This window comes from Sinocyclocheilus grahami, unplaced genomic scaffold (assembly GCF_001515645.1).
Source record: "Sinocyclocheilus grahami isolate Dianchi unplaced genomic scaffold, SAMN03320097.WGS_v1.1 scaffold54.1, whole genome shotgun sequence".
Classification (NCBI taxonomy): Eukaryota; Metazoa; Chordata; class Actinopteri; order Cypriniformes; family Cyprinidae; genus Sinocyclocheilus; species Sinocyclocheilus grahami.
In genome coordinates this window covers 516279-542409 of record NW_015505233.1, presented here as the reverse complement: position 1 = coordinate 542409, position 26131 = coordinate 516279, and the positions used below count along the sequence as shown (strand labels likewise).

General features: G+C 34.1%; 3 protein-coding genes across 3 annotated transcripts in view; 1 reads left to right on the top strand and 2 right to left on the bottom strand.

The window, feature by feature from the left end:
- LOC107583616 (titin) overlaps positions 1 to 5040 on the top strand; it is a 41786-nt gene extending 36746 nt beyond the window's left edge. Inside the window, exons 129-137 of the mRNA XM_016269903.1 lie at positions 18 to 86; positions 211 to 258; positions 1037 to 1084; positions 1344 to 1391; positions 1510 to 1557; positions 1928 to 1945; positions 2095 to 2142; positions 2364 to 2408; positions 2894 to 5040. Of these exons, the coding sequence (XP_016125389.1) occupies positions 18 to 86; positions 211 to 258; positions 1037 to 1084; positions 1344 to 1391; positions 1510 to 1557; positions 1928 to 1945; positions 2095 to 2142; positions 2364 to 2408; positions 2894 to 2979 (458 nt within the window). The 3' untranslated portion in view covers positions 2980 to 5040. The remainder of the gene's footprint in view (positions 1 to 17; positions 87 to 210; positions 259 to 1036; positions 1085 to 1343; positions 1392 to 1509; positions 1558 to 1927; positions 1946 to 2094; positions 2143 to 2363; positions 2409 to 2893) is intronic.
- Positions 5041 to 12375: 7335 nt separating this feature from the next.
- LOC107583466 (fatty acid-binding protein, brain-like) lies at positions 12376 to 13608 on the bottom strand. Its single transcript, XM_016269670.1, has 4 exons — positions 13451 to 13608; positions 13094 to 13266; positions 12782 to 12883; positions 12376 to 12668 (listed from the first exon to the last, which is right to left on the bottom strand). The coding sequence occupies exons 1-4, from the start codon at positions 13521 to 13523 to the stop codon at positions 12618 to 12620; spliced, it is 399 nt and encodes a 132-aa protein (XP_016125156.1). The 5' UTR covers positions 13524 to 13608; the 3' UTR covers positions 12376 to 12617.
- Positions 13609 to 23213: 9605 nt separating this feature from the next.
- LOC107583465 (synaptotagmin-like protein 2) overlaps positions 23214 to 26131 on the bottom strand; it is a 13607-nt gene continuing 10689 nt past the window's right edge. The window contains exons 14-15 of the mRNA XM_016269669.1: positions 25121 to 25326; positions 23214 to 23669 (exon numbers count right to left, since the gene is read on the bottom strand). Coding sequence (XP_016125155.1) covers positions 23530 to 23669; positions 25121 to 25326 — 346 coding nt within the window. The 3' untranslated portion in view covers positions 23214 to 23529. The remainder of the gene's footprint in view (positions 23670 to 25120; positions 25327 to 26131) is intronic.

Below are 26131 nucleotides of genomic sequence, written 5' to 3'. Positions count from 1 at the left end.
GCTTGCGTCTCTTACAGAGCCAGAGATTGTCGGTGTAAAGGTAAAAGCAGCGGTCTCCAAGGAAAAGCTGAAAACAGCAAAAAAAGGTATTAAAACTGTTCAATTACACAAGCTGGTCATGAATTGTAGACATAATGAGCTACAACTAAACAGGGTCTGATTGCCCCTGTAATGTTCACATGCGAGTGAGTGAAAGATTTTCTTTTCTAGGCCTTGATGCTCTGATGAACGTTACTAAGACAGCACATATTAAAACAGGTAATTCTCGTACACAACCTATTATTTTACTTGTTTATTCTCAGGATTTATTTATTTTAAAAAGTTGCCAGATACAGTTTATTATATATTATATTATATGCTTTTATCATAAAAGCAATATTAGAATATTCTACATGATGCAATTTCAGTCAGATTGGTTCTTCTGCTTATGTACAGTATAATGTGTACTGTATATGTATGTATAATATGTATAATTTATTTTATGACTTACTGATTTTACTTTTTACTTTGTCTTTATGTAACCCTGGACCACAAAACCAGTCTTAAGTCACTGGGGTATATTTATAGCAATAGCCAAAAATATATTGTATGGGTCAAAATTATCGATTTTTCTTTTATGCCAAAAATCATTAGGATAATAAGTAAAGATCATGTTCCATGAATATATTTTGTAAATTTCCTACTGTAAATATATCAAAACTGAATTTTTGATTAGTAATATGCATTGCTAAGAACTTCATTTGGATTTTCTCCAAATGAATAAATTTTCTCAATATTTTCATTTTTTTGCAAATATTTTGGCCAAATATTGTCCTATCCTAACAAACCATACATCAATGGAAAGCTTATTTATTCAGCTTTCAGATGATGTATAAATCTCAATTTCGAAAGATTGACCCTTATGACTGGTTTTGTGGTCCAGGGTCACATATACAGTACAAAATGAATGTAAATTAATATCCAGCTCTCGTTGTCCTATTATTATGCAATTAAAACTTGCAAGCAGCTTAACCAGTTTGTCTTCTCCACAACACAGAACGTGATGCACTAAAAAACATCACTAAACCAGCACCTGCAAAGAAAGGTACATCGGAAATCTATGTAACAGCAGCTATATTATACAAATATGCATAGGTTAATTGACAGAATTTATTGAAGTGTGAGTTTTGTGGGCAATTAAGACAACCTAAATCAGAAGATTATTTTTGTAAAAATACTAGTTTATATTCGTTTTATTCTTATTTCTTTGTGAATCACTTTGAACTGTTATTTAGATTAAAGGTTATCACAACAAATTATTTATATCCATTATATCCAAGAAATGAATAGCTTTTCTATTCTAGATAAAGAGGCTCCAAAAGCTAAGATCAGACCAGAGCCCAAAAAGAAAGGTAAATTATATATTTACTGTTAACAATTGAAATCACCTACCAATATCATTTTCTTTTTGCTAAGTAAAAAGATTCTTATTGTTGTATCAGTGACTGAAAATATCTCTCCTGATGCTAGAAATCACCCGTGAGAAGGTCAAAGAAGAAAAGGAACCTTTAAAGAAAGGTACTATGGCTGATTGCATAGAGTGATTTACTAACACAGACTTTTCATATTCATTTTAGCAATAGTTCTTTACACTCCTAGAATATTCATTATTTTATATATTCATCAACAGGCTTGACATTAATAGTTGATCATGTGACGTCTGGCTAGTATATAATAGTTGACTCATGAATATAGAAAACTTTTCATCTACAAACAGTACTTGCTAAAAATGCATGTGTAGACATTAACTGGAATCTGATATTCCTTAAGAAGAAATATTGAAAACATGTCTAAGAAAATCAGAGCTGTCCAGCACATAACAAACAGGAACTTTCTACTTTCTAGATTTAAGATAATTTTAATAAAGCTATTTTCTTTTATGTTTTAGAACCTGAGCAGGTTTTTTGTATTTTTTTCTTTTCTTTCAAGTTTAACAGTTATAAAGTGGTATAAAGTAATATTTGGTGTAAAGTGCAGTCCATGTATTCTGATACTATATACGTATCATGTAAAATGTAACATTTATCTGATGTTTTGTGAATGTTCTGTAATCAGTAGTCGAGCCAACTGAGAAAGAACCTGTTGTGGAAAAGGAAGTAAAAAGTAAGATATATGTGTGTGTGTGTGTGTGTGTGTGTTTGTGTGTGTGTGTGTGTGTGTGTGTGTATAGTTGAAATACTAAAATAAAACGCATATAAATTACTAAACCTTTTTATTTCAGTTTTAGTTTTAGTTGTCATTTTAGTTTATGATAACCATGATGTATTGTAAAATTATTTGATTAAGATCATAAATTAAAGGAAATCTGTATTACCCTTCTGTAGGAGAAGAACCTGATGTCACCAAAGATATTCCAGAGATAGAGGAGGGTAAGTTTTGTCACTATACACTCTTAAAAATAAAGGTGCTTCAAAAGGTTCTTCAAGCGATGCCATAGAAGAACCATTTTTGGTTCCACAAAGAACCATTCAGTGAAAGGTTCTTTAAAGAGCCATCTCTTTCTTATCTTTTTATAATCTGAAGAACCTTCTTTCGCCACAAAGAACCTTTTGTGAAACAGAAGGGTTCTTCAGATGTTAAAGGTTCTTTATGGAACCATTTAGACAAAAAGGTTCTTCTATGGCATCGTGAAGCACCTTTATTTTTAAGTGTATCAAGTGTGAACTTCAGATCATGGTGAACTTTTATTTGCTTTAAGATCACACCACACAAACTGTACATGCACCTATTCTTTAAATGTCATCTTGTAGTAATGCATAAACCATCTTGACAATAGAAACATTTCAAAGTTGGAGACAAAGGTCAAATGACAAGCCTGTTCCTAAAACAACCTCTAATGTCTTTTCCACTACAGAGGACGTTCCCTACTTCCAGTGTTTCTTTGTGGATGAGGATGATACTCAGTATCCGTTCTTCCCCTTTTCACCACCGCTGTGGTGAGTCCAGACAAACCTCGCAGTCTGATGTTAAACAACATGGCAGAGCCAGTGAAGACGGACCTGTGAACGCTGAGGAACCTGCTGCTCTGATGCAGTGGAGAACTTCACAGTAGGTCCTACAGAATTACACCAGCAACGACTTCCTGGATTTTAAAACTGGAAAACGTCCTTCTCAAATAATTTGTCATTTTGAAGGACAGAGGTTGCAAATGTTGCACTATTTATTATATAATCTTAAGGCTATCCCTCTTTTTATTAATACCATGGATTTGCCTTTTGTTTCAGAATGATTAATATCTATTTATGTCCAAGAAGGAATGTGAGTATAGTTTGTCCAGACAGCGCTGACTTGAAGTAATGAAAGAACTAACTTCCTGTCTGAACACTGCAGTGGGTTCAGGATCTTAATATTTTATACATACAAGGCACATAACCTCATTTTGATGGGGTGCTAATTCAAAGCATTCCACTGTGTTTTCTGTCAGAATGGGGTTTGAAAGTTGTTCACTGTTCGCACAACTCGAAGGGAGGATATAATTAATCAAGAAATAAGTAAACAACGATTTCATGTATCTTTTCGTAGTAAAACTGTTTACTAAACCGTTTACAGAAGTAACAACTGCACTGAGAAATAAGAGCTTTCCACCGTAAGCTCAGTTCCTCTGAATGTGTACATCATTTTATTTATATTTTTATTTTACTTTTTATTTTTGTTTTATTTCTCTCCTTTTTTTTAGCTTTCCATACATTTTATTTAATTTAACTTGTCAAACTTTTTATAAATCACAGAGGAAACAAATATGTTTTATTTAGTGCTCTTTATAAATGAACACACTGGATTTTGCATAACAAAATGAAACTAAAATGTGGTGCTAAATCCAAGAAAATGCATTAAACATCAATGCAACTGCATAGTTTTAATATATTACATTGCAAACCCTACTGGTTTTACATTTCTCCGCATAACAATAGTTTATGTACGATAATGTCTGTAAAAATGTGGATGTGTTTTTGCAATATTACATGGATAGTCCTACCTAACATAGAGCAGCCAATTAAATGGCATTCTGAATTGTCTATTGCACATTATACTCATACAGAAGATAAAATTATGTGCCAGATGAAATGTATTGCATGCAACCACAGTGTTTCTCAGCATTGCCCCTGGTGGCTCGCTGGCTCATTACTTCATTACTTGATTTAATGATGTTAGTGAGTGTTTAATGGTGTGTACTAGTGAGACACACCATTAAACTAGTGTGCCGGTGGGCCGCCCCAGAGACATTTCTTTTACTGCCCGCTGTCTTTTCTGCAGGAGTTCAGCATGTGGCTCCATTGAGGATAAACTCATGTCTGTACAAAGAGCTTTTTTTCTCTGATGTACAGTAACTTAGGGTGACTGTAGATTCTATTTTCCCCAGACATGTCCTGGCCAGGATTTCTAAATGGCTTAAAATGTCTGAGTTTTGGCTTTGTTTTTGTACTTGCTGAAGGTAATGACTGAAAAGTAGTTTGTGCAGGCATTGTGCTTAATTGACCAATTGTGGCGTGCAAGAAGGTGGGATGCAGAGAACGGTCAAAGCAATGCAAATACATATAATGTATGAGGACTGTAAATAGCAAGTCAGTAAGAAAACAAAGCCAAAATCTGGACATTTTAGGCAAATTATCAATCCTGGCAAGGACATGTCTGGGAAAAAGAAGAGGTATAGTCACCTGTACAAATGCATATAGCAATGTTCACGTGTAACAGAAATAGGTCTCTTTTGAACTTTTTAAAAAGATAGTTACTTTAACCATGGTAGATTATAAACGTGTTGGTGTGTTTACATGCAAACTGTGCAGCAATGAATAACAGCATTTTTCAATAGTTCATATAGTTCTTTAAAATTTGCGTGGTGTTATTTTTAAATCTAATTTACAGTTCATATTTGAAAAATGTGTTCCTCAAAGATAACAGTTTTGCATGATGGTTGCATGAATTTTGTTTAAAAATGTATCTAAACCAGACCCTGTTTAATTCGTGTTTTGTAACACACTAAAAATGTATAATGTAATATTGTATTCATATTTTTTTTTTCTTTTGCATGGTTTTGTGGTCAGATATTCAAAATCATTCTCTGTACAATGTATAGCCATAAACTGAAATCATATTTATAAAGCTCTCCACATAATCAACAATATGGTCTGTATGCAGAATCGATCCAGCCTGTATGCAACTGTAAATGCTATTGGAACTGTAATGCAGCTGTAACTGTAATACAGACTTGAATTCTGCTTAAGGTCTGATTTACGTTTTAGAAGAAATAAATGTTTTGCAATAATCACACCAATTGATTGAGGGCTCTTTTATTACTTATTTTATATGTTTGTTTGTTTTTTCAGTATTTTTCTATTTTCTTCTTTGGTCAGGTATTTTTGAAGAAATACTGTATCTCTGTATCACCCAGGCCATTATGTTAACATCCACTGTCACCAGAAGGTGGCATTACTGCAATATGCTCTCATGTAACCTTTCTGGTCCTTGTGTAATTTTTGTGAAAAGGTTTTGTTCGATAAATTACTCAAATGCATTCTTCTTTCACAATCTTACCAGTAAGTCTTATCAAAACCTACATTTAAATAAATTTCATGTCAAATTAAACAACTACATTTAAATACCTATTTAAAATAAAATTAATTGAGATGCATCAAAAAGATTAAGCATTCAGAAATATGCCCATATCAACATTTTTTGTAATCATCACTCTCACAATACTACAAAAAGCTGCCAATAGTGCCAAGTGTTAACTGCATTGGTATGCAGACCCTGCTTTGAGCTATTCGAGGTTTCTGCCAGACTGCTATTCAAGCATCCAAAAAAAGAAGAAAGAAACAACCCTTAAACATCTCCAAGCCAACAGAGACTATTCCTAACTGCACCTACTCTAAAATACCCATAATTGCAAGTTAGATCTTTTTTTTCTTATTTAATTTTTTTAAAGATTTTTTAAGAATATATATTAAATTAGGAATGTCATTTAAAATAAAATATTACATAATTTTCGTATGGCATTGATTTTGGCAGACATCAGGCATTAATACTGAAAAAGAAATTACAACTATTAATACTAAGCATTATTAATTTCCGTTTTCCTAAATGCAAGTTTGTGACATTAGACTAGTATGTAATTTTGAATGGTGCTCATTGGCTCAGTAAAGACATGAAAATCTATATTGGGACATATGTACTCTAGATGGCTGTTGATTTTCAGTGATGAACGGATGCCTGAGCTCAGTTTACACGTAGACATCTCTCCATGACTGAAAATGTGAAACTGACACCAAATGAAGACACATTAGTTTGAATCACTCTCTCACACTAAACATAACTAGCCATTATGCAACAAGTCTGGCCTAAAATTTAATGCAGTCCCAGATTGAACCGTGGTCCGGTCCTGGAACGGTGCCTGATTACAATCTGTGCATTGTCAAATGAAATATTTTCTCTTCTGTGTTAACAGTTCCCATGGCAGGCAAGGAGGAGTGTCAGGGTTTCCCAGAGCCTCTTTGCCTCTTTTCTTTTCATTGGGGAACAACGGGGAGAGTTTCTTTCATGACACTTGGCAAGAGCATAATCTGGCAATGATGTCACTCCTAAACTTATAGGCTATTGGCCCACGGAAGAACAGACTACTCTCGTCCCACAAAGAAGAGAGGCAAAATCAGCTTAAAGCTGAACTGTGGTTGGCCTAAAGAAGAAAAAAAGGGAGAAGATGAAGGCAAGCATTCATGCTTCCTGATAAATGGCCACAGAGACTTGACATAGACTGAGGGGCTGAATAGACCCCCCATATCCTCTCGCTTTTTTTCTCTTGCTCAGTCACTTTGCAGACAAAATTAGTCTACACGGTAGTCTTGGCACTTTTGAAAACACCTGTGGTGATCTAAAAGAAATTAAAACTTTACTTTACTATAGGTTTTAGAATTCAGTTTCTGAATTAAGTAACTAACTATGTCTTTTAACCTAAACTGCCACACTATCAACCAAATTGTAAATCCAGAGGAATCACTGACTTTTGTGAGCAAATGCAAAGTGTATAGCCTATATATATATATATATATATATATATATATATATATATCACAAAAGTTTGAGCAAATGCAAAGTTCCTTGAGGGAATGCAAATGTTTTGCTACAGAATGTCATAGCTAACAGAAAATGTTCTCAAAACTCCGGCTAACGCTCTGGTAAGGTTTTCTTAAGTTATGAACAAATATTATTCCAGTAGCCTATTGTTAACAGAATATTCCTTCAAAGTTATCTGGTCATTAATAATGTTCTTAAAACATTAGCACAAAAATACCATTTATGCATCTTTTATTCATGCATACATCTTTTTTTAAATGTTATGTGTTTCAGAATGTTCAGAGTACATTTAAAAGTAATGTTTGCAAAATGATCAAATTGAATGTTCCCTTAATGTTCGCATAACCAGGAAAAACTTGAAAAATAAAAAACCTGAACGTTTTCAATGTTCACATAACAAAAATATCATTTTCAATAGCAAAACGTTCTTAGACCACGTTTTGTTAGTATTTCCATCACAGAAATTTTGTAAATTAAGTTGTAGGCTAATGACCGAGTTTTGCTCAATAAACAATGTTAATATTGAATATTTCAGCCACTATATTCTTCCAGTTATTACTTTAATCGTATGTTTTTGTTCTGCCAACGAAAATAGTTCCAAACAAAGCCACAGCAGAACTGCTCAACACCAAGAATTGCGAGAAACAACATTAAAGTCGGCATGAAACGGAAGTAGCGATTGTCTTTTTATTTTCTCTACTGTGACGTCTATCCGAGTGAAATGGCATCTGAAATGAGAGGGCGGGACTTGATTTCGTCCTTCGGGAATTGATTGGATCGTTGGAAGTTGGGGCGTTGCTAACAAAATGGAGGCAGATCTGAATGCCAGTTTGCAGTTAGTTGTGGGGGGATTTCTCTCCACTGGATTCACCGCTGACACCCTAGCATGAAGAAATTTATTTATTGAGGAAGACGACAAAACACAAAACATACCTAACAGCGCGCGCGTGAGAGAGAGACTGCCTGAATGACTGAGCGCGTCCTCCGTCAGGTTAAGTCATATTCATAAAAAAATAGTTTGCGATGTCCTATAAGTAATGTTGTGGTAATATCCTAATATCCTTTCGATTTGTAAGGGTAGTGTACTCCCCCATGGCTTGCGTCAACACTGGTCTCAATGCATTGATTTCTATAAAGTGAAGCATCAGCTTGAGTTTTTCCCCCTGTTGTTTATCCCAGCGTTTACCCCTCACGTCACTAGTTCCGCCCTTGCGCCATAGCTTGTGCCCGGAAGAGAAGATGAGTCGTTTTGAGGGAGATAGGAGGTTAATGTTTTTGATTAAAGATTATGAGGGCACATGCATTTTTAAAAAATAATGAAGTGCACGGATAAATGATTTATAATAAGCACTACAGTATTCCATTAAAAAAATAAGAATTTAAATTTTTGATTTAATGGTGACTTTAAGTGATTTGTTCCTGAATGAATTAGCATGAACTTGCTCCTGTGTCCCAATGTGCATATCAACCCTATCTGCCCTAAATAGCATTGAAAATGACTAATATCACATAGAATTTAGGATGGATAGTCTGCATATTGGGACGCAGGCCTGCACTTTTATTTTTTGAATGAATCAGCGTTTTTGAAATGAATTATCTGATGACTCACTCATAAAGACAGTCACTTACCGCCACCTACTGTTAGGTGACTAACCTGCAAAAAGAGTCACACTAATGTTAAGTTATTATAGCAAAATAAATAGGTTTATCAACCTTTAACTTAAAAAGAAAGCACTTCCCATATCCTTCAATGTTGACACAAATGCTGCACGTCCAGTGAAAGTTTATATGACATTTGGGGCGCAAATTAGTCTTAACTAGATTGTTATTTATTTATTTAGTCATTTATTAGACGCTTTTATCCAAAGCGACTTACAAATGAGGACAACAGAAGCAATCAATTGCAGTATTAAAACAACTAAAAACAGATCCAAAACTAAAAGCTAAAACTTTATAAATACTACCTAGACATATTTTAAAAATAAAAAGAGATTAAATAAAAATGACAAATGCATACAACAATATTTCAAAACTTAACATTTAAATGAAAACCAAAAAATAAAGCTAAAAACAATTCAAAATATTAAAGAACAAAAGGTATAAGAGTATAATGATTCTAACATAACACTAAGCCAAACACCAAAAAAACAACTACATATGTGTATGTACAACCACACACACATATATATATACTGTATGTTTACATACACTTTTATGAGTTCAATATATATATTATTTCATTTCCATTTAGTTTGTTGAAGTATTAAAATAACTCAAATTAAATCAAACTAAAAACTTAATAAAAGACCTATACAGACATAATAAATTCAGACATAACGTAAGTAAAATTAAAATAAATAACAAATACAAATAATACAAATCAAATGACAGTAGTTTATCAGTAATCCTAAAAAATAGCACTGCCAAACACATGCTAAAAAACAACAACTTACTTACACTTATACTTACTTAAATGTTTATTTATGAATTCATAATATCCTTATTATTAAGCACTGTGTAATTGTAACCTACTGTTATATGAAGAGTTTAGCTACATGAACCTCGAAAACCATTATTCAAACTATGCGAGATAACAGAAAATGCAACCCAGCTGCATCCGATAATGTTCGCAGGTTTGATTTGGGCCATTACTTTTTACATTGAGTCCTGAAGCAAAAGCAAAATTGATTCTCATCTCACAGTAAAGCTGCTTGTCTCTGTGTTTGTCCTGACAAAACTGTGTTGTGATGTGTGATTAAACATGTGTTTCATTAATCAGAGCAAGTTGCTCATGAGTCTCATGCTTTTAGGTCAGTCGTGAGTGTAGAGAACAATGCCTGATTACTTTCCACTCCAATTACGACGCTTTTGTTAGCGAAAACAGTCCATTCATAATCTGCTGCTAGAGTGAAGCTATCGTGACAGTCCTGGGTCACACTAAACTGTCACTATGCAATCTGGAACACACTGAATCTTGCAAAATAGTATTTTGAGCAACAGCAGCCAGTTTCTCTGCAAGAATCAAACCAGACTATTACATAGTTTGTTAAAGTTCATGATCTATTTGGTGTCAGTCCATTTTCTGCTGTTTTGCACTGTAAACTCCCCAATTAAGTGAACTGCTGTTTACTTTTTTAAAAAGTTTGAATAATTAAGAGTTTTTCATTTTTTTTGAAAGATGAACTAACCAAGATCTTATGCTAACCAAGACTGCATTTATTTGATCAAAATACAGTTAAAACTTAAAATATTATTATTTAAAAAATGTTTTCTATGTGAATACATGTTAACATAATTTATGTTATGGTAAAGCTGAATTTTCAGCAGCCATTGCTTCAGTCTTCAGTGTCACATGATCCTTCAGATATCATTGTAATATGCTGATTTGGTGCTTAAGACACATTTCGTATTCTTATCAATCTTGAAAACACTTTTTACCTCTTAATATTTTTGTGGAAACTGTGATACACTACCCTGCATCGTTCTCTTTTTTTCCCAGTAAAGACTTGTTACAATGTTACAAAAGATTTATATTTCAAATAAATGCTGTTCTTTTGAACTTTCAGTTGAACTTTTTCAATGCAACTTTCAATTCATCAAATAAATATTATCCAGCAAAACACTGATAATAATACGAACAATTATTTTTAATTACGCACCAAATCAACATATAAGAATATATGTTTATATGATTTTTATTGTGACACTGAATAATGGCTGCTAAAAATTCAGCTTTGCATCACAAGAATAAATTATATATTTTTTAGAATATTCAAATAGAAAACGGTACATTTAAATTGTAATAATATTTCACAATACAACCATTTTTATTGTATTTTTATTTTTATTTAAATGCAGCCTTGGTGAGCAAAAGATACGTCTTTCAAAAACATTAAAAATGTTAATTATTCCAGTCTTTTGTGTACATATAATTTAATGTACAAGTGGTTGTGACAAATGTGGGCCAATAACATAACACTACAGGCTACAGCATCTGAACATGGTTGGTCAAATTGATCGAATGATGCTCCTACATAAAGGCAACACGGATTATAGGATTAACTTTGACCCAGTGACAACGTGTCCCCTCCTGGCAGGTTCAAGTTATGGAGGGGTTACTACAGGCCATTTTCAAAAGGATTCGTGATCCTTCATCACAGCATTATATTAAACAAACTGAGGACAGTTCCTCTCCCAGGCTGGAATTTTCAATCCAAATGCAGATATCCATGGCCCGCACTAAAGAGCCTTTTAAATAGTCAGTCGCCTGTGTTCAAACAGCTCCAGAAGTAAAACAAACAGTCATTCAGAATTTCAGACAGCCTTTTTTCTCATGATACACAAGTGGGCGCTTAAAACTCTAGCAGTGAAATAGTTAATAATAATGGCGACAGGTTAAATTCAGTCTTCTCAGATATGACTCGAGTGTGTCGGCCATCTGCTCAGTGGATTAAAGCGGCCCAGCATCGACTCTCAAAGTCAAACTCTAATTAGCATCTAAAGCAGAGAAATGGCTGATCATTAATACCTTATGGTCATCATCCCAGTACTTCAGGATTCAGTCCGTAATCGGACTGGATTATGTGTAATGAAACTCAATTACATGTAAACCCAGGTCTGTGCAGTACCTCATGGTTATAGAACAAATTATATGTATAATTAATACATTATTTGTTTGGTTTCTTAAGTTGTATGTGGGTTTGGCACAAAATCAAGTATGGGATCTTTGAGCAAATGGAAGGCTAAATTTACAGCAATGGTGCTTCGGAACAAAGGTCTTATATAGTGGCTGGGTTCATTTGATTAACTACAGTGCACATTACTCATCTGTGAAAAACCCCAACCTTTTAACATCTCCAAAAGATTCCTAAACTGTGAATTATTCATTAGCACTGGATGAATTGATATCATTTACTATAAAAGAGCAATACGATCTTCCATTAGGAACAATGTTCACTTCAGAGAAAAATGCATTCTTTTATTCTATACGCATTTGGTTTCATGCCATTTTAATTTAAATATACATTTAATTTATTAATACAAAATTATTTTGAAATTGTATAAAATTATGTTTGTGATTTAAATAAATGTAATGTTTTTAGCTCTCAATTCTGCTTCAGGAAATTATGTATGTGTGCATAAATAAACTGCTATATACTGTTATATACTGTCTTGTTCAAGTGACAAATATTAAGACTATACTTCCTTTATTATCAGACTATTGAGAAAACTAAAGTGTTTGCATAAGAAAGTAAGGAACAGAGTCAGTTTTTGATCAAATGTGTGTATTTCATTCAATATGACACAAAGGCAGGCCTCAATTATACAATCCACTTACATTAAAGACATTCTGCAATGTTCACAAAAACTTCACAATGTGCATTTTATATAAAAGTTCTTACAAAAAATGTCTTAAAAAGGGGAAAACTCAGTTGAGAATACAATGTAAAAATTCCCTTGTAATATTGTCAAGTTGCCAGGGTAATACTGAAGCATTCATTTGTTTGACATTATGCCTTTTCATATGTGCGGACAGCTTGCACACCCTCAAAGGTCAAGGTCTGGAAACAGCAGAGACGAGGAGAGGAAATTTAGGAACATTAAATATCCATAACACTGATTAAACAGAACATTTGACTTAAAATTCTAAATTAATATTAATAATGCTACTTACCATAATCATTTTATCGTCTTTGATTTCTCTAACAAACTTAGTCTCCTTGCCGTCCCACCTCTGGACGTGGACAAGATTGTCTCCTTCCAAGGTTACAGTGGACTGAAATGAGATAAAAAGATGAAAGTTAGTTTTTTAGTAGTGCTTTATGATTATTATATCACATATGGTCAAATTCATGTAAGGAAAAAATAGACCTAACCTGCCAAAAAGTACTTTAAATTGTTTTGTAAAATTTTTGATTTTAGATTTGCTGTGGACACTGCATGCATCAGTGAATTAAAAAAAGAAATGGAAAACACACACACAAACCTTTACATGTCTGTCGTCTGCTGTGGTTTCGTCAAACTCCTCTCCTAGTTTGAAAGAAATCTCAGTGTTTTTGAAGGTGCTCAGCGTCTTTATCACAACTTTGTCATCCTCATGACTGATGACAATTGTGGGTTTGGTAACATTGCCTACTTGCCTGGTGGCAAAACCAACACCTGTGGAATAAAAAATAAAAAATCAGAAAACATTACAGACAAAACAAAACTATTATTATTATTATATAAACTGTTCAGAAAATGTCATGCGATTAAACACCAGACTGTGCAATTGCACATTGCACGTGCAAATTGTTAAGAGGAATTCTGTCTTTCTGCAAAATAATATCTTATTTTTACTTACCCAGTGATTTCATGTATTCATCAAAGTTCTGGCTGTCAACCAGTTTCCAAGTTGCGCAAAATGCATCAACCATATTGACAGTTTAAAATGCAGCGATCAAACGCACAGTGGTCCTTGTACAGTCACAGAGTTCACAGTCTCCTCAGTGTCTGAGGACAGCAAAGCCCACACTAATTAATACTGTCAGGGAGGCGGGGCTTTAGGGGAAGCTTGTGCTGATTGGATGGATTTTTATCTACTGAAGCTGTGATTTGCTCAAATACATGGCGAGAAGTGACACTGTAATTTCAATAGTATTGAGTATAGTAGTAATCCAATAATGGGTCTGGAACTTTGCATTTGAGCAAAGATTAAAACGTTAATAATTACAGTTCTGACTTTTTATTTTAAATATAGTATATATAGATATCTTCATCTAATTAATATAGATTCCACATTTCACAGTAAAAAAAAAAACGATGAATAAAATGTTTATGCAATTTAGGTCTGTGTAAAACTCTTGTCTTGGAATAACAGGATCCGTCACTATTTCAAAGCTGGGCATCTCTCTCTCTCTCTCTCTCTCTCTCTCTCTCTCTCTCTCTCTCGAGCAGATACAATCGTTTATTTAAGAGAAATGCATTTGCATTGGTTTCATTGATGCACAAAGAAAATAACTAATCAAATATAAATCCATTCAAAGCATCAGTGCACAAGTGACCTGTAGTACAGACACGTAAGTTTTGCATGACTGTAGATTAGAATAAAATGATGGACAGCACTGTAAAAACTGTAATAAACTGCTATCACGTGTAAGATAAATTATATAGAAATAAATGATCACATATTATGCATATGAAGCATTTGAAGCATTCGGCGGGTCTTCCTCCAGGGGGCGATGGAAGGCTCAGAAAGCAGCATTAAATCAGGGCGTGATGATTGTCTTGCTGGGTCGTTTATACTGTTTGTGCCATTTAAATATGATGTTTTCTTTTTAATATAATGATTCGTAGGATTGCCTGTTACAAGCGCCCCAGCAGTCTCTATACAAAATCGTTTTATAGCATGCCATATAACATTAAAGGGGTCATATGATGCGATTTCAAGGTTTCCTTTCTCTTTGGAGTGTTACAAGCTGATTGTGCATAGATAAGATCCCTGAAGTTGCAAAGACTAAAGTCTCAAAACCAAAGAGATATTCTTTATCAAAGTTAAGACTCTGCCACGCCCCCCTAAAACGGCTTGTTCTAACACACCCCCACATATCTACCTCACTATGTGGAAATATTTGCATAATGCCGCCCAAATGTTCATGCAAAGAAAGAAGGCGTGGTTTCAGTAACCACAGTTAGTGTTGAAGCAGCCATGTCAGGGAGACGCTGTGTGTTTCAGTGCGAAAGCAAAAGCACTTTATTTGGCCTTCCGAAAGCAGGTGCATTTAGGAATCTTTGAGATTACTTACATCAGAACAGCAATGCATTTTATGGACGACTGTTTCGTGAACCTAGGAGAGGAGGTCATTCTGACTTTGCTATGACAATCTGGCGCTTCTGAATCAGCTACTGTTTTGTTATTAGTTTAAGTATTTGCTATTGACTGTTCAAATGCAAAGTTTTGTGCATCGTGTGTGTGTGTGTGCGAGAGAGAGAGAGAGAGAGAGAGAGCGTCACATCACAGTGGAGTCAGCTGTCTTAACCGTGGCTTGTGTACTGCAAACACATACCAGCTTCATCACTGTGTCTGTCACGCGACTCTGTTCTTTACATTTTTTTTTTGAAAGATGAAGCTCGTGATTATGGTAAGGGGCGTTACATTTCCGAAGAGTGCTTGCGGTGTTCGGCCAATCACAATGCACTGGGTCAGCTGGCCAATCAGAGCAGACTGCGCTTGTCGGAAGGAGGGAATTTGTAGAAAACAGAAGCATTTGAGAGAGGCGGGGCATAGAGGACCTACAATAATATACAGTATTTGAAAAATAATGTGTTTTTTGAACATTATGTCATCATATTCTGTTACACCAAATACACAAAATAATGATCTTTAAAAAAGCATCATATTACCCCTTTAACATATCCTCCGGTAATTATAAATGACTGTGATTTGTCCGTTCTTATCAGCGCTGAGAATAGCAAGAAGTACCAAATCACAGCTGCTACTGCACAAGAGCTCTGGACGATCACTACACTTGAAGAAAAATATGAGACCTACCACTACATTAAAAGTACATTGACTTGACATTAAAAACCAGGGGGGAAAGGCAATACATTATTAAAACTCCATTCCAATTCGTCCATTTTATATACTGTAGCCTACTTGTTTCGCCGGTAACTGCCATTCTACCCTACAACGTACAGACCTTGTCCTTTGTGCAGAATGACTCGCGTTTATTAAAGTCGCCCGCTAGATGGCAGACGTGTTCCATTGTGCACATGCGATTGCAGTTTAGCTCAGAAATTCCATGTATAATTCATTTAGTACATTTCCGCCGACATTACTATGGATTGTACTTTAATAAGTCACAGAATGCATAACTTGGATTTTTCCAGCATTGGCACGATGTGAGTCACCGCAGTGTCATATCGCCATCTAATGCTCCTCATGAATGAATCAGACCATAAGGGCTAGTTCACAGAAATAATCATAATAAATTAGTCATTCTTGAGACGTGGGACAAAACAGGTCCAGCAATGGTAACTGCTATTAGGTTTAAAAAATAAAAAATATTTAAAATTTTAAATGTCATGAGGGATTAATAATAGAATGTATTTAACACAATTATCACCTTCAATTTAATTTTCTCATTATTATACCAAATCTGTGTTTCTTAATGTCCTCTCACTACATCTAAAACAGTGTGTCCACAGAGAAGGGTTCAATCATTCATATGCAATAAAATGGATACAAATGTTTTTTTAATGATGAAAAATAGCTTGTTTTATCAAAAGCAACACTTAATAATATCTCCTATCAAAGCAAGGTTGTTTTTTAATGACACATGCATGTTTCATAAGATTTTAAAGTTGCGTCCCCACTTTTTGTCAACACCGTCAGACATTCAATAAAATATAATAAAATCAGGGAATATCAGGGGTAGCTGTCACTCTAAAGGACCCCCTTGCCACAGTTCACCTCTGCAGAGTAGGCTACATCAGTGTCAGACAGGCTCTGCTAAGTTTTATAGTTTTAGAATGTTTTAAATCTTAATGTTAATATTTCCTGTGTCACAGCCATGATATGTCAACACCATCTTCCAATTTCTGAGGAAATTATTGGAAATATTTAGATAATTGTATTCTCCTGAAGCAGGTTCCATTAGCATCTAGCATCAACAGAAAAACATAAAATGGCTACTACATGAACTCCATTGGTTTTGTGAAAGAAATGCCAAATTTGTCAACACCGTCAGATGTCACCACCATAAGATTTTGTGTTCCAATGATATATCAAAATACTTAAATGTGACTCTTGAATAAAAGCTTTATAAACAATAACATACTCACTGATTGTTGTGTTTGTTTTAATACAGTAATTGACTGATTCAATGTATTTGATAGTTCAAATCACATTCAGGTTTTCCTCACCTCCGTCAGTTGAATATTTTGATAATATTTCATTATGATATTTTATATTTGTTGTGGAATTATTGGTCACATGTGAAAGTCCGTCAGTTGAATATTTTGATAATATTTCATTATGATATTTTATATTTGTTGTGGAATTGTTGGTCACATGTGAAAGTGTAATCTGTCTGCTAACACGAGAATGTGTTTTGAAATGTTAAAAACATCTTGAATGCTGTTAAAGATAAAGCTGAAATTATATTACACAGTCCAAGGTAAAAAAGCACATTTTGTTAAAAAAGAGAAAAGTCGGGAGGTTGTATCAAAGCATAGCTCAGTAGCTTAGTACATATAAGATACATAAATGTAGTTTCATTTGTCTGAGTACAAGGTTTAATTTTTTTCAATTTTGCACCCTGTTTTGTCCCACTTCTCAAGAATGAATAGTTCCTAATTCGTGTCTTATCTTTTGTTTCAGTGGAACACACACACACACACACACACACACACGCACACACGCACACAAACACAAATAAAGTAGGAAGAATCTTCACGAAAGCATACGGACAAAGACGGCAAAGGACAAAAACACAAAAGCTAAAGGTTCTTATGAATTTTACAATATATTCTAATTTAATTTAGGTTTGTTTCTTGCTTTAGATAATAACTTAACTTAAGTCATCTACACAATTTGCGTCTCTCATTTCGTTAAAAACTAGCCAAGAGCCCAAAAACGGTTTATAACATAGTTTTGTTAGCCTTCGTAAAAAGTGAGAAGACTTTGCCAACTTTAATCTCATTGTGTTTTCTTCATTTGTTAGCCATTTGATTGATGATACTCAAGCTTATGAAAGCTTTAGCCATGTCCTTTGCCTTTGTTTCTCAACAATTGGAGTCTCTTCACAGTTCATTCCTGCAGTAAAGAAGATAAATTCACCCTCAAATGTATCCCAAAACTTTTGGAGCTGCTTAAAATGCTGGAGGAAATCACATGATGCTGCTTAATGTCGAGCTGCCTTTAGTCTGTAGGCTACTGCTGCTGCTGAATAAACCTCACCACAAACCACAAGGCCTATAACCACTCACTTGTTTGTCCAAAATACATTGCCAAGAAGAAGGCTTGAATGTAACCATGGAGCTTTGGGTGTAGTGTGAATATTTAATGTAGCCTAATTAAAATGGTTGATGTTAATGCCATGTAAAGTTCACCTAATAGACCAAGACAAGCTGTTTCTACAAAGCCTTTAAGCACTGCTTCAAAAACGCACCCCATGGCGCTGAGTACAAAACGACGTTTATTTTTAGACACAGTTTGTGGTCCTGCTATGGATGCAAGTAGGATATTAAACATGTGCTATTCCATAAGTCACACACAATTAGACACTGCACATTTATACTATGGCACACTATAATGTAATCGGTATGGCAGAACGTTCTGAACTAACAGAACTAGACCCTGCTGTTTTCAATTAAACTGGCAGGCTGAAAGGTATGTCCAGCCGCCTCACATCTTACAGTCTGCCAAACGAGAGTAAAAGATGAGCTTGGCTGCATTTACCTTTTATATGTGTACTTTACAAGTTTCCATTTTGAACCTAAAATGGAATTTAAAACAAAAATAGGTTTTAAAGTTTCTCAAGACAGTCTCACTGGAAAATCTTGACTTTTGAAGATCATATAGGCATTACAATGATTGAAAACATGGGAGATTTTTGTTTTAGATAAACAGATAGATAATCTGAATAACATAACCAGAATAGCATAATCGGAATAATATAAACCAGAATTCCTGATGACAAACTGTGATGCATTTCTCAGTTTCTAATTGTTCAATAAACGATGTTGAACAATTATGCTAAACACTTTTGAAACACTTCATTTTTGGTGGCGTGGGTTCATCCAGGCTATAAACCTTGAACTAGCTTGAGCCAGAGTTTTGGTTGAAAACTAAGATGGTGTTTTACTGAGTTATTAAACCTCCTTCAAAGTCTCATTTCAAGACTGAAGAACATTCAGGTTTACAAGGGGCACATTTCATTACAGTACGTAGGTCACATTTGATCATCCAAATGAGGAATGCGAGAAATGGCAACATTTTTACCTTGAAAGATATTTTAATGCTTGAAATCAGCCTTTGATAATGTACAATGTTTACATATGATATTAAATACTTACTTGAATTCCTTTTATGCTACATAACTGCACCATGTCCTTGATGCACATAGCCTAGATTTTACTAAAACCTATTTCAGAGTAAAGTGCACATACAGGGTTTTTGGCCTTTTTGTTCGGCAGACTTGAGTGAAAGCATGTGTTTTCATTTAGTCCTTCGAATAAATAGGAAACTCTGAGAACAGAGGAAAAAGTTGAATCTAATTAACTCGTTTTAATTTCAGGCTTGTTTTAGGGCTTTCATTTGTCAATCAGAGGGAGTCAATTTGCCACTTGTGAGTTATGTGAATATGTTAACCAACATTTATGTCAACACTTTACACTTAGCTCTGATAAGCAGTCAGGTGGTTTGACATTGATCTTTACTGGTCCAGAGCAGAAGACTGTGTACAGTTACTGTAAAAATTCCAGAAAACAGTGCTCCATTTATACGCTCTGGCTAACTTCCCGCAATGGAAAAAACGCTGTCGGAAAAAGAAGAATGGAAAAAGAATGTTCATGTTAAGTTCCTGCTGGAGTAGAATGAATGATCTTAATTGATTACAGTAGGGTTAAACTAGATAGATTTATGTGTGCTAAAAAACATCACACATCTAACTTGATTTCACTCTTTTTTTCTGAAAAATATAAAAGATATGCTGTACTTAAAATGCACATTAAATACTTTTTGGAAATCAGTGTTTTTTTTTGTTGCTTTTTTTAAATTAGAGTTTTTGTTAGTATTTTTATTTTTTAATATTTAATATTTTTTATTTTAAAGTTTTGTAATTTTTATGTTTTTTGGCCATTTTTATAATTTTTTAAATGTCTAAATAGATTTTTCCCCCCGGTTTCAGTTATTTTAACATATCAAGTAATAAAATACGTATGTTTCATTTCAGTTAAAAGAATTAAAAGTTAAAAGAATATTTTAAGTATTTTAAACCTGGTTTTAGTTTAAGTTAACAATAATACCCTGGGCCCGTATGTATAAAACATCTCAGAAATGCTCTTAAGAATAGTCTTAAGCTTTGACTTAAGTGTCAAAAAATTCTTAGTAAAAAGTAGGACTTTTCTAAGAGTAGGAGACTTTTTTTAAAGAAGCTAAAAACAACTTTCAGTAAAGTCTAAGACTGATTCTTAAGTGTTGACTGAGGTGACACTTAAGTGTCGTGAACTAAGGACTACAATGATGTCAACCCAAAATGGCCAACCTCGACCTCTGAATCAACCAATATTGAGCCTGCTCATGTGAAGTCACAGCAGCACAACACCAATCATTTAATGTAATTACAATAAAATAATTTCATTAAGACACTGAAATATTTTAATATTTAAATGTATTTTTTTTAAATGCTTTGCATTGTGCAAAATTATCACTAATTATTACTGATGCTTCATTTTCTACTGGTATGTCTCCTTGTTTACAGCTGGAGCAATGATGTGAACATGAGTTCCATCAATGGCTCCAACAACTCCAGAAAAGCCCACAATTCTCATAAAAGTGTATTTTTTTGGAGCATGGTTTGGCGGTTAGTTGGAAAGTCAGTGAACTGCCATATAGTTCAAAAAGTGGGCAAAAGTGATGTTTGACATCTTCAAATCTGACATCTTCACCCCTAATAAAAAAAAAAGGTGCAAGATTTTGTAAGCATATTGCATAGTTGCTTAGTTTTATTTGTGATAATAATGAAATGAAACATGTCAAATTGTGCGGCCATCATTTTTGGTCATGCTGTCATACAAAGAAATGATGAACACATGCAAAAACAAGAGGACCAATGTTTTTTAAATTAGAGTTTTTGTTAGTATTTTTATTTTTTAATATTTAATATTTTTCATTTTAAAGTTTTGTAATTTTGATGTTTTTTGGCCATTTTTATAATTTTTTAAATGTCTAAATAGATTTTTCCCCCCGGTTTCAGTTATTTTAACATATCAAGTAATAAAATATGTATGTTTCATTTCAGTTAAAAGAATTAAAAGTTAAAAGAATAGTATTTTAAACCTGGTTTTAGTTTAAGTTAACAATAATACCCTGGGCCCGTATGTATAAAACATCTCAGAAATGCTCTTAAGAATAGTCTTAAGCTTTGACTTGTGTCAAAATATTCTTAGTAAAAAGTAGGACTTTTCTAAGAATAGGAGACTTTTATAAAGAAGCTAAAAGCAACTTTCAGTAAAGTCTAGACTACAATGATGTCAACCCAAAATGGCCAACCTCGACCTCTGAATCAACCAATAGTGAGCCTGCTCATGTGAAGTCACAGCAGCACAACACCTGTAACTACAATAAAATAATTTAATTAAGACTGAAATATTTTAATTTAAATGTATTTTTTTAAATGCTTTGCATTGTGCAAAATTATCACAAATTATTACTGATGCTTCATTTTCTACTGGTATGTCATGTATGTCTGGTATGACAGGAGTTCCATCAATGGCTCCAACAACTCCAGAAAAGCCCACAATCCTCATAAAAGTGTATTTTTTTGGAGCATGGTTTGGCGGTTAGTTGGAAAGTCAGTGAACTGCCATATAGTTCAAAAAGTGGGCAAAAGTGATGTTTGACATCTTCAAATCTGACATCTTCACCCCTAATAAAAAAAAAAGGTGCAAGATTTTGTAAGCATATTGCATAGTTGCTTAGTTTTATTTGTGATAATAATGAAATGAAACATGTCAAATTGTGCGGCCATCATTTTTGGTCATGCTGTCATACAAAGAAATGATGAACACATGCAAAAACAAGAGGACCAATGAAATATTAATAACTTATGTTGTAGTTAATGTCACAATGTTGCCAATTTAGTGATTTTGTCACTGGATGTAGTGACTTCCTCACCCCTCCCAATCACTCTCCCACTGATCTATATTTATATTTATATAGATCAGTGAACTCACATTTATGATGCCATCAACTTTCAATTAAAAGAAGTTGGCAACACTGGTCAGTGTTTTCTCATGGTTTAAGTGAAACGTGGTGTGTGAAAAAACTCCACACATCACTTTTGGCCACTGTTGTGTTTGGTGGGGTTAGTGCCACAATATGTAAGACCCTGCTTACTGTGTCATCACTGGTGCATTGCTGCATTTTTCCAATTTTCCTGCCAAAAAAAATGTAATTACTACTTTCATTTCTGCAGTTATAGAGCATTGACTTGTTGAGTGGAAGAGGTTATTAAATTTCTTACTTTGTCAGTTACAAAAAAAAATGACTTTTTGATCTTGACAATCAAGTTCGTATCGTTTAAGAACTCCATATCATCATATAACTCCAATATGTCATATCTTCGCTGGAAAGTGTTCGTCTCCTTCTCTTTGCTGCCATCTTGTTACTCCGGTTAGGAGACCTCTTCAGCTCTCTTAAATAATTTAGGTGCTGAGACCTAGTTTTAACACTTAGGGACCTTTATGAATCACTCTTATTCTTAAGTCTAGGAATAAGAGTAAAATTACGTCATTCATAGAATTTTGACACACTTAGGACCAACATTTTTACTCTAAACGGCTTTATACATACGGCCCCTGATTAACTCCATCTAAAGCCCTTTTATAAGATAGAAATTATATATATTTAGAGAAAGAAAGGGAGCGAGAGAGAGAGAGAAAGATATTACTTATCGTAGTATTATTAATACTACTTAAAATTATTATCTATGCAGTTTTATGATCTCATATAAATTAGAGCGACTATTTGGAATATTTGCGGCTTTTAAAATGAATTTGTGTTGTGAAGTGAAGGCAAAATGGTGCTTAAAATGGTGAAAAATTCAAAGGAAATTTTGACCTGTTGCCGGATTTAAGAAATACAATTGTCATTATACATTTTAACTTAAAAACTTGATGTTGATGTAAAAAAAGGTTTATGGATACATATGCATAAACTACCCATATACTGTATTAAACATTTATTTTAGAGGAAACCTGTGAAATTATTTACATTTTCACAATCACAGCTCATAAATACAGATCACTTAACAAAAACTGTTTGGCATGAGTTACAATAGAAAAAACTATTATCTAAATGCTTATCTTTTTTCAATGAACAATCAAACATCAATGTTTTCTTTAACTTTTTTATTTTGGAAAGAATCACTACAATCACATATCTTAACACATCAATTTATGTATGGATAAATTATTTAATATGATTAAGCATTATTGACTACACATACTCTCGATAGCAAATAGTCATATCTGATGTTCAAACTAAGTTCTCAACATATTTCATATACTCTTTATAAGTTGCAGAAAAATCCTTTTTTGTTGAGAGAAGGACTGAAATGAAGAAACTGATTTGGTAACTGAAAATGCTCGGTTTGTTTTGGGAACCAACAATTGTTTTTCTTTCGCAACTAAACATTCGAGGCCACAACTTCAGGAGGTTTATTTCCTTGGGGTCATGGAGGACCTCAGGGGAAGCTCTCCGTCAACCCAGCTGTTTGGATTGGCCAACATTCTTTTCCATATTTGAATTTCCTCATCCATCGAATCCATCCAATCAACTTTTTTGCCATAGCTCTGTCCTGCAAGTGAAGAGAGACACTGTTAATGGAATGGCTTCAAGAAACCTGCCATCAGCTTTTAGATCAGGACTAACACAAAAATCAGGGCCCGTATTCACAAAACATTTTATCTAACCACTAAGAGTTCTCCTAAATAGCAGTAAAAGTTTTTAGCTAAGAGTTTTCTCTTAAAACCTATTCACAAAGCTGCTGAGACAAACTTTTACTAAGGAATAGACAGAAGTCTTAGGCTAAGAGTAAGGTTGACCTTGTTGCTATGGATGATGTCCGCATACTTACTAACTATGCACACAGTCATTAGCTGATAGTCTCTGTCAGAGATTTATTCATAGAAATATTGTAGAGCGCAATATTATGTTGCCATATTCAAATAAAGGTTTTAAAATAAAAATGTTAATTGCCACATTCAAATAAAGATTTTAAAATGCAGGCTAAGTGTCACTAATTAAACAAGCAGGCTATATATTCAGCTAATTGTCAGCCTCTTATATGTATGCTTCTCGTAAACAGTCAATATGCATTAGGGCTGCCCTCGACTAAAGATTTTTCTGGTCGACTAGTAGTCGTTAATTTTAAGCATTAGTCAATTATTAGTCGCACTTTTATTAATAAACCATATACAGTGGGGAAAAAAAGTATTTAGTCAGCCACCAATTAATAATGAGCCTTTAATTGCCTACATAGCCTTATAAGCGCTCAAGCGCACGTAAAAAAGGCTTGCCACAGCACACCGGCAAATATAATAATTATGAATGTGTTAAAGAAAAACAGCAAGTACACTGCATTAACGTTTTAATAATTTATTGTTACACTAGTCAGTGCTTTCTGTTTTCGGTTTAAGAGATGAAGTCGGCAACACTGACTCGTCATCTCCGCAATGTCTGTAATAAGGCAAGCATACACAGAGTTTCGAAGTGACGTGCTCAAGTTCACAGAGTCAGAGACGGCAGAAAACGCATCCTGTTTGCTTTCATTATTTTACAAAAGCGCAACATTTCGTTGTTATTCTGAGTGCACACGAATAAATGTAGAGTCTTTACAGATACAAAAGATGCTTTACTCTTATCTGTATGATCAAAAATGACGAAGTATTTTAAGAGCAAATGATCGCACTGGCGCCTCCATCTGTCATGCAGTAGCCCAAGCGCGCTACTGTTCAGCTTCCACACTCCGCACAAACACGTGAACTGCGCACTTCTTTCTAGGCTAACATTAGATTGAGCTGCCATGTAAAGTTGCAAAATTATAAACGCAACACTTTTGTTTTTGCCCCCATTTTTCATGAGCTGAACTCAAAGATCTAAGACTTTTTCTATGTACACAAAAGGCCTATTTCTCTCAAGTTTTTTTCTGCGACTAAGTGACTAATAAAATGTTGGTAATATGCATATAAACAGCCTTTTAATTAGCAGAGTAGAATAATCATGGCTGATAGTAAGACATTTTGTTACCTGTTCCGAGACTGAGGCGCAGACCTCCAAGAAACTGATTGGCGAGGGTGTTGTGATCCCAAACAGTCAATTCGCAGCAGGCCTCACTGACTTCCCCTGTTTTGAACCCATCATACACCATGGCATGGTTATACACAGGGTCCGGAGTCTTTTTTATAATGCGAGTCTTCTGGCGGCTTTTCTTTCTGGTATCTGGTAAAATGTAGCTAAGAAAAAAAATCAAAAATTATTGAATCTCACCTGTAAAGAATATGTCCAGGGCCCATATGTATAAAACTTCTCAGAAATGCTCTTAAGAATAGTCTTAAGCTTTGACTTAAGTGTCAAAATATTCTTAGTAAAAAGTAGGACTTTTCTAAGAGTAGGATACTTTTATAAAGAAGCTAAAAGCAACTTTCAGTAAAGTCTAAGACTGATTCTTAAGTGTTGACTGAGGTGACACTTAAGTGTCGTGAACTAAGGACTACAATGATGTCAACCCAAAATGGCCAACCTCGACCTCTGAATCAACCAATATTGAGCCAGCTCATGTGAAGTCACAGCAGCACAACACCTGTAACTACAATAAAATTATTAAATTAAGACTGAAATATTTTAATTTAAATGTATTTTTAAATGCTTTGCATTGTGCAAAATTATCACAAATTATTACTAATGCTTTGTTTAATGGTATGTCTCCTCATTTACAGTTAGAGCAATGATGTGAACATGAGTTCCATCAACAGTTGAAAATTTAATAAACTGCCATATAGTAGTGGCCAAAAGTGATGTCCGGCCTAGGAAATTTGACATTTTCATCCTTAATTTTTTTTTTAAATGTGCAAGATTTTGTAAGCATATTGCATAGTTGCTTAGTCAGTTGTTTTATTTGTGATAATAATGCACTGAAACAAGTCAAATTTTGCGGTCATAATTTTTGGCCATGCTATCATACAATGACATTATGAACACATGCAAAAACAAGAGGACCAATGAAATGTAAATAACGTATGTTGTAGTCAATGTGCCAAT

What these genes read in the sequence shown, in the direction of transcription:
- LOC107583466 (XM_016269670.1), bottom strand. Translation starts at nt 13,523, where the DNA reads ATGGTTGATGCATTTTGCGCAACTTGGAAACTGGTTGACAGCCAGAAC. An exon ending in CAGACGACAGACATGTAAAG is followed by an intron (nt 12,884 to 13,093) that starts GTTTGTGTGTGT and finishes ATCTCATTTCAG; the next exon opens with TCCACTGTAACCTTGGAAGG. An exon ending in AAGACGATAAAATGATTATG is followed by an intron (nt 12,669 to 12,781) that starts GTAAGTAGCATT and finishes TGCTGTTTCCAG; the next exon opens with ACCTTGACCTTTGAGGGTGT.